Source organism: Oryx dammah, unplaced genomic scaffold (genome assembly GCF_014754425.2).
Source record: "Oryx dammah isolate SB20612 unplaced genomic scaffold, SCBI_Odam_1.1 HiC_scaffold_28, whole genome shotgun sequence".
NCBI classification, from domain to species: Eukaryota; Metazoa; Chordata; class Mammalia; order Artiodactyla; family Bovidae; genus Oryx; species Oryx dammah.
This window is the reverse complement of record NW_024070212.1, coordinates 33,487,998-33,497,319: the sequence shown is the minus strand read 5'-3', so window position 1 is coordinate 33,497,319 and position 9,322 is coordinate 33,487,998. Positions and strand designations below refer to the sequence as shown.

Genomic DNA, 9,322 nt, shown 5'->3' with positions numbered 1-9,322 from the left:
TGTCTACATATATATGTATATAGACACATATGTATATATGTATATGTATATAGACACATGTATATATGTGTCTATATACATATATATGTAGACACACACGCAACAGAATGTTACTTAGCCATCAAAAAGAATGAAATAATGCCACTTGCAACAATATGGATGGACCTAGATATTATCATACTAAGCAAAGTCAGAAAGACAAATACTATATCACTTATATGAGTAAATATAAGTGGTATTTATATTTTAGTAAAATAAAATGTGATACAAATCAAAGCAACAGAAATGCCAGCTTAGATATCACAGCTCTGGTAACACTGCCTTAGCAACAGATTTTCTCTACTCAATAGCTACTAATGATAAGAGGATTCTGGCTCACATGAAAAAAAATTAGCCATAATTTTCATTAAGGATAACAAATCTTTTTCAATAGCACTTACCTCTAAGGGGTAAATAAAAGACTGAGAAGTGGCACCAGCCAAAGAAGCAGAAGCAAATTTCTCAAGTGTTCCTAAATTGCCTTCTTCAGAAGAAAAATACTCCTTATACTGTATTAACAAGAGTTCAAAGGTATGTTAGCATTGAAAAAGTTCCAAGAGGCGTGTAAGTCATTCAATATCAGTGGATACCTAGGCATTTAATTTATAGTTTAAAACTATAATCCACATTTTCGTGCTGCTTAGTCACTCAGTCATGTCCCTCTCTGCAATTCCACGGACTATAGCCCACCAGGCTCTTCTATCCATGAGATTTCCCAGGCAAGAATACTGGAGTGGGTTGCCCGATCCTTTTCCAGGGGATCCTCCTGACCCAGGAATCGAACCCATGTCTCTTGCATTACCTAGTACCTAAATATAGTCATGTATATTAGATAGGAGGCCTCAACCTTAACAATAGAGACTTCATCTTGTACCTCAATTTGCTTAGAATAAGACATAGAGCAAATAAGGTATATAGCAAACATTCAACAAGTGTTGATTATGATAAGCAATAAATATAAAGAAAATGGAAAACTTTGAGATGGAAACAACTGAGAACCTTATGCAATATGTTGTGATGGCAACCATGTTATAATGAAGCAACATGACATGACAAACAAACCCATATTCTTGCCTGGAGAATCCCATGGAGAGAGGAGCCTGGCAGGCTACAGTCCATGGGATCACAAAGAGTCGGACATGACTGAAGCAACTTAACACACACACAGATGATTATATAATAATATAATTATATAACTTTATAGTAATGTTCCAACACAGATAAGCAACTACTTCTCTTTGTTTTGTAATAACCCCACCCGATTTTTTAAAAAGTAAAACTGAATAACATTCCCTTATTGATAAATGTCATAGGCAGTGTGGTTTTTACCTGTTCATAAGACCAGATCTTAACAGCTATTTCAGGAGCAAGCTTGAGAACATTCGTACCATTTCCTCTCCACAAAGAAATGACTCCGCCCTCTTTCATCATCTCTATTAAATGGCTCATTATCTTCACATTCTTTGTTTCTAAACTCTGGGCCTTGAAAAGGAAAGGAAGAATTTTGAAAATCACAGTACGATTTGAAGAACTTTGAAAACCACGTATTGTAATTTTCATGTGATTGGCAGGACAGAGTTGAAGTTCCTAAAATATGGAAGGTCTCTCCTGTTGGGGAAACAGCAGCTGTCCTGGTGATTAGACAGCTTTCAAGACATGTTTATTTTAATCCCTGCACTATAGCTTAAGAAGAGGACACCTTACACAGAGGACACAAGATCATGCTGCAGACATGGTTGCTTTGTTGCCCCCTCCTCAGAGGGATGAACAAATGACTCTCCCATCAGGAAGAGTGAAACTGGGTGTACATTTCAAGAGAAGTGTCAGGGAAGCAACATTTCTGAAAAGTTAAGGCCACAGAAACTCAGAGAACTTATTGCTAACAAGTGGCTTATGAGGCTTTTAATAAGGGTGATCAGTGTGGTCAGTGAAAGCAGAGGAAAAAAAAGCGGAATCCAACTAACTCTGTGGCCAAAATATGAAACGTTTCTCCAGGGCATGTATTAGAAAAGAGATATACACTTGTCTTAAGACAGTATCACAGAATGTGCTCTGGACATTGACTATACTGCATTGACATAAAAAAAATTAAACCCAGAGCAATATTGAAAAGCAGAGACATTACTTTGCCAACAAAGGTCCGTCTAGTCAACACTATGGCTTTTCCAGTGGTCATGTAGGGATGTGAGAGTTGGACTGTGAACAAAGCTGAGTGCCGAAGAATTGATGCTTTTGAACTGTGGTGTTGGAGAAGACTCTTGAGAGTCCCTTGGACTGCAAGGAGATCCAACCAGTCCATTCTAAAGGAGATCAGCCCTGGGATTTCTTTGGAGGGAATGATACTGAAGCTGAAACTCCAACACTTTGGCCACCTCATGCAAAGAATTGACTCATTGGAAAAGACCCTGATGCTGGGAGGGATTGGGGGCAGGAGGAGAAGGGGATGACAGAGGATGAGATGGCTGGATGGGATCACCAACTCGATGGACGTGGGTCTGAGTGAACTCCGGGAGTTGGTGACGGACAGGGAGGCCTGGCGTGCTGCCATTCATGGGGTCGCTAAGAGTAGGACACAACTGAGTGACTGAACTGAACTGAACTGAATATGACTCAACATGTGAGTGAAGACAACAGGAAAAATAAAAGAAAATTCAACAAACATAGTCCAGTAAAAGAAGCTACAAAAGTGGTTTTAAAATAAGAGGTATTAAAGAGCTATATATCTGTTTTTAAGGAAACTGGCGGCAGTCTGATGGCTGTAGTATGATAGTTGGATACCTAGTAAATGTGGAGGGGATCAGCAGGCTCATTGTAAAACATATATGAAGAGAAAAGGAGGAAAAACTGACCAAAAATGAAAAAAAAAAAAAAAGAACCAGTATGAAGATAATTACCAACTCTCTACTGAGGAGAAAAAGACACAAACTCAGAATGATACCTGTATTTTACAGCCATAGTAATAAACAGGTTTACTTTAATTTGTGCAATAAATCTATAAAAGAGTGTTGAAATTCAGTCAACATATAACATAAGGAAATCTTTCTGAACTGGCTTGTATACAGTCACTGAGCTAAGCCCTTGCATACCCACTCTCTCCTGCACCAGTCACTCTAGCTCCAGGGTGTCCCAGGTAGACTCCACTTTAAATGGGTGCCTGCCTAGGTGACTATTAATCAGTCTACCTATGTGCCTTCCTACCTGCCACTTGCCCTCCTCCATCATCCCTTGGCCTCTCTGTTCAGAGGATTAGTAAGATAAAAATACAAGTGACAAGATTCATTTGAGTATTTAGATCCATTCAGAAATTTTGGTGCACCAATTATTGTCTCTCTTGCCAGCAAGATCTTTTATAAAATAATATCACCTGGCATTTGGGAGGATACAGGGAAACAGTTTGTTTCATACAGTACTAGGAAAAGTAATGTATGATAAATGTGAATACATATCAAAAGCCTTATGGAGTAGCCATCATAATCAACAAAAGAGTCCGAAATGCAGTGCTTGGATGCAATCTCAAAAACAACAGAATAATCTCTGCTCATTTCCAAGGCAAACCATTCAATATCACAGTAATCCAAGTCTATGCCCCGACAAGTAATGCTAAAGAAGCTGAAGTTGAACGGTTCTATGAAGACCAATGAGACCTTTTAGAAATAACACCCAAAAAAGATGTCCTTTTCATTATAGGGGATTGGAATGCAAAAGTAGGAATTCAAGAAACACCTGGAGTAACAGGCAAATTTGGCCTTGGAATACAGAATGAAACAGGGCAGAGGCTAATACAATTTTCCCAAGAGAAAGCACTGGTCATAGCAAACACCCTCTTCCAACAACACAAGAGAAGACTCTACACATGGACATCACCAGATGGTCAACATCAAAATCAGATTGATTATATTCTTTGCAGCCAAAGATGGAGAAGCTCTTTTCAGTCAGCAAAAACAAGACTGGGAGCTGACTGTGGCTCAGATCATGAACTCCTTATTGCAAAATTCAGACTTACATTGAAGAAAGTAGGGAAAACCACTAGATCATTTAGGAATGACCTAAATAAAATGCTTTATGATTACACATTGGAAGTGAGAAATAGATTTAAGGGACTAGATCTGATAGACAGAGTGCCTGATGAACTATGGATGGAGATATGTGACACTGTACAGGAGACAGGAATCAAGACCATCCCCAAGAAAAAGAAATGCAAAAAAAAGCAAAGTGGACGTCTGAGGAGGCTTTACAAATATCTGTGAAAAGAAGGGAAGTGAAAAGCAAAGGAAAAGGGAAAGATATACCTGTTTGAATGCAGAGTTCCAAAGAATAGCAAGGAGAAATAAGAAAGCCTACCTCAGAGATCAATGCAAAGAAATAGAGGGAAAAAATAGAATGGGAAAGACTAGAGATCTCTTCAAGAAAATTAGAGATACCAAGGGAACATTTCATGCAAAGATGGGCTCGATAAAGGACAGAAATGGTCTGGACCTAACAGAAGCAGAAGATATTAAGAAGAGGTGGCAAGAATACACAGAAGAACTGTACAAAAAAGATCTCATGAACCAGATAACAACGATGGTGTGATCACTCACCTACAGCCAGACATTTTGGAATGTGAAGTCAAGTGGGCCTTAGGAAGCATCACTCTGAACAAAGCTAGTGGAGGTGATGGAATACCAGGTGAGCTATTTCAAATCCTAAAAGATGATGCTGTGAAAGTGCTGCACTCAATATGCCAGCAAATTTGGAAAACTCAGCAATGGCCACAGGACTGGAAAAGATTAGTTTTCATTCCAATCCCAAAGAAAGGCAATGCCAAAGGATGCTCAAACTACCGCACAATTGCACTCATCTCACATGCTAGTAAAATAATGCTCAAAATTCTCCAAGCCAGGCTTTAGCAATATGTGAACCGTGAACTTCCAGATGTTCAAGCGCGTTTTAGAAAAGGCAGAGGAACCAGAGATCAAATTGCCAACATCCACTGGATCATCGAAAAAGCAAGAGAGTTTCAGAAAAACATCTATCTCTGCTTTATTGACTATGCCAAAGCCTTTGACTGTGTGGATCACAATAAACTGTGGAAAATTCTGAAAGAGATGGGAATACCAGACCACCTGACCTGCCTCTTGAGAAACCTGTATGCAGGTCAGGAAGCAACAGTTAGAACTGGATATGGAACAACAGACCTGGTTCCAAATAGGAAAAGGAGTATGTCAAGGCTGTATATTGTCACCCTGCTTATTTAACTTCTATGCAGAGTACATCATAAGAAACGCTAGGCTGGAAGAAGCACAAGCTGGAATCAAGATTGTCAGGAGAAATATCAATAATCTCATATATGCAGATGACACCCTTATGGCAGAAAGTGAAGAAGAACTAAAGAGCCTCTTGATGAAAGTGAAAGAGGAGAGTGAAAAAGTTGGCTTAAAGTTCAACATTCAGAAAACTAAGATCATGGCATCCCGTCCCATTGCTTCATGGCAAATAGATGAGGAAACAGTGGCAGACTTTATTTTGGGGGGCCTCCAAAATCACTGCAGGTGGTGATTGCAGCCATGAAATTAAAAGACGCTTGCTCTTGGAAGGAAAGTTATGACCAAACTAGACAGCATATTAAAATGCAAAGACATTACTTTGTCAACAAAGGTCTGTCTAGTCAAGGCTATGGTTTTTCTAGTAGTCATGTATGGATGTGAGAGCTGGACTATAAAGAAAGCTGAGCATTGAAGAATTGATGCTTTTGAACTGTGGTGTTGGAGAAGACTCTTGAGCATCCCTTGGCCTCCAAGGAGATCCAACCAGTCCATCCTAAAGGAGATCAGTCCTGTTGTTCATTGAAGGACTGATGTTGAAGCTAAAACTCCAATATTTTGGCCACCTGATGTGAAGAGTTGACTCATTTGAAAAGACCTTGATGCTGGGAAAGATTGAGGGCAGGAAGAGAAGGGACAACAGAGGATGAGATGGTTGGATGGCATCACCATCTCAACGGACACTAGTTTGGGTAAACTCTGGGAGTTGGTGATAGACAGGGAGGCCTGGCGTGCTGCAGTTCATGTGGTTGGCAGAGAGTCAGAGATGACTGAGTGACTGAACTGAACTGAACGGATGTATAGAATTCACTTGCAGTAATGGCAGGCTGGGTAATAAGGAAGGAATGTACTTCCAAGTAAGGATAACTGAAAAAGCCAATGGCATATTTATTTCTTAAAGTTTCTTAAAGGTATCCATGAGCTAACAAGACAGAGACATATTCCAAGGCCAGTATCTAGGAGAGAAGAGAAAATCTAGAAAGGTAAGATTACCACTCAAGTGTATTTCTGGACCCAGAAAAAAACAATTACAAAGTTAACTCATTGTTTTGTTGCCTCGCTGGGTTAACAGAAAACAGAAGACAAAGCTCAGGGCTCGCTGAAGGTATAGGTCTCTGAAGAACAATCTCCACTTTAAACTGGGACTTTGCAGGTCTATCCCCTTATGGTAAGAGTAAACCAGAAGAAACCAGCCTCTGCAAGGGCATGGCTTTGTATCAGCTGGGTGGTTCTGGGAACTTCAAGACTCAAATCTGAATTAAATAATGTGATCCCAGATTGATAGTCCTCCCAAGCACCTAATAGAAACAAATAAAAATCTAGTCTCAAGTTGGATATCATCATCATAGCTCCTCAAGTTATTACTCCAAGTGATATTTTAAAAAACAACATCATAAACTAATGGAGGGGGAAAAACATAGAATAACTTTTAAAAATATAACTGAAGGCAAGAAAGGAAATAAGAAAATCTTAGAACATGCAGGACAAATAGAAAGCATAAAATAATATGGCAGCCTTGAACAAAATATCAATAAGTACACCAACTGCTAAATGAAATAAGTCTTCCAGTTTAAAATATATCAAAATCCAGGAAATTCCCTGTCAGTCCAGTGGTAAGGACTCTGTGATTTCACTGCTGAGTGCCTGGTTCAATCCACAGTAGAAGAACTAAGATCCTGCAAGCCATGCTGGCAAGCCAAACAAATGAAAAATATATAAAATAAAATAAAAACCACCTATATGCCATTTACCTGTAACTTATCTAAAACATACAAATGCTGAAACCCTGAAAGTAAAAGAATGACAATGGATATATAACACAAATCCCAAGCAAGAGTAGAGAGTGCATCTATATCAATGTCAGACAAAACAGAACTAAAGGCATTTACAGAGATGAAGAAGATCACTCACAGTGACAAAAGGTTCAATTCACCAAGAGTATTCTAATTATTCTAATTTTTAGCGTCAATGTAGATAAAGGAAAAGTGACAGTGCTACAAGCAGAGCAGGGCTAGACCTGAGAAGGGTTGCTGCCCCCCGCCCTCTATCTCAGCCTCCCAGAGCAGAGAGGTGGAGAGTGTGGAGTGAAGAAGCTTAAGCCTGCCCTACATAGAAGAAGAGTGAAGCTAATAAAAGAAGCAATGAGACTACAAAAAAACCTGTGGAGTTTTTAAGAGGGTGATTCACAGGGATTTATTTCTTGTGGTCATTCCTTGATTTTCTTGGTGACAGAAAGACAATGCAAATAAACAGATGTATAAATTCCTTTTATAACAGAAATTCTGATTTGCTAAGAGAGTAGATTTGAAAACTCATCAGAAGAAAAAAACTTAACTATATATGGTGATGGATGTTAACTAGATTTATTGTGGTGATCATTTGCAATGCATACCTATACTGAATCATTATATTGTACACATAAAACTAATATAATAAGTTAATTATATCTCAATTTGTAAAAAAAGAAAAAATCTGTGGGAGAAACATAGCTAGAAAACACAACTGCAGAAGAAATCTATACAAGCTACCTAAAATATCCATTCTTCATTTTTAATACAAAGAACAATAAAGGGTCATAATATATGTGAAGGAGGAAAGGCAGCATAGAACGCAAAACTAAGATAAACAGAATAATTAAATCCACAGAAAATAGTGACAATTTAGGAAACTACAGTTAACTAAAACAAAAAAACATAAAGAAACCTGTAATGTCCTCAGAAAGAATCAAGATGATATTGAATTCATTTTAAGAAATACCAAACAAGAAAAAGATACTATGAAAAAAGATCAATCAAAAGGATAAAAAGAGCTCTCAGAAATTTAAACTGTGATTACTAAAATAAGAAGTTCAATAGAAGGGTTAAAAAACAGTACTGAAGAAATGTCCCAGAATGTCGAGTAAAATGACATAGTAATAAAAATATTTATGAAAAGATAAGATTGCAATGCAGGAGACCCAGGCTCAATCCCTGGCTCAGGAGGATCCTCTGGAGAAGAGAATGACAACCCACACCAGTATTCTTGCCTGGAAAATCCCATGGACAGAGGAGTCTGGCAGGCTACAGTCCACTGGGTCACAAAAAATCAGACACAACTGAGCAACTAACACACACACAAGCTGCATCAAGGTCAGTCTGGGAGGTACCACATTCAACCATTCAACCAGAAGAATTCCAGAGAGAATAAAGTGAAGAAAACTAAGGAGGAAACACTAGAATACACTAATGCTGAGGAAAGACTTAAGTTTACAGTTAAGAAGAGCCCACCAAGTGTCAAGCACAATGAGTTGAAAAGAACCTACCTAAACTCACAGTGTACAATTTCAGAATATCCAGCATAGTACTTAGTTGCTCAGTCATGTCCGACTCTGAGATTCTTTGGATTGTAGCCCGCCAGGCTCCTCTACCCATGGGATTTTTTTTTTTTTTTTTCTATCTTCTATCAGTGGTATTTTTCAGGCAAAAATACTGGAGTCAGTTGCCATTTCCTCCTCCAGGGGATCTTCCCCACCCAGGAATCTGACCCATGTCTCCTGTGTCTTCTGCATTGCAGGCAGATTCTTTACATGCTGAGCCACTGGAAAAGCCCAAGGTACAGGCATGACTAAATGCTTCCAGAGAGGAAAATCAGGTAATCGACAAAATATCAAAATGGCATCAGACTTTTCAGAAGTAATACTGAATACTACAAAATAATAGCATAATGCCTTAAGAAGTTGTAAGGGAAAGCATTTTTTACTTTGATGTCCATATTCTGCCAATCTGCCAATCAAAGAGAAAAGAAAAATAAAATAATTTTGGACATGTAAGATACTGACTTCCAGAAAAAGTGGTAGAATGACCCCACATGTTTATTTCCTCATCCTCCCAAAACCACACAAAAACAATAGTAAAGTAACAAAGAAGGCAATAACTAGGGCACCCATCGATCCCAATTCACCCAAAAGCTGTCCCCCCATGATTATTAAGCGCTCCTTTCTC

General features: G+C 38.6%; 1 protein-coding gene across 1 annotated transcript in view; it reads right to left on the bottom strand.

The window, feature by feature from the left end:
• Positions 1–9,322, bottom strand: part of LOC120856525 (calcium-binding mitochondrial carrier protein SCaMC-1-like) — a 43,889-nt gene that overhangs the window by 13,398 nt on the left and 21,169 nt on the right. The window contains 3 exon segments of the mRNA XM_040231914.1: positions 441–548; positions 1,369–1,500; positions 8,853–8,871. Coding sequence (XP_040087848.1) covers positions 441–548; positions 1,369–1,500; positions 8,853–8,871 — 259 coding nt within the window.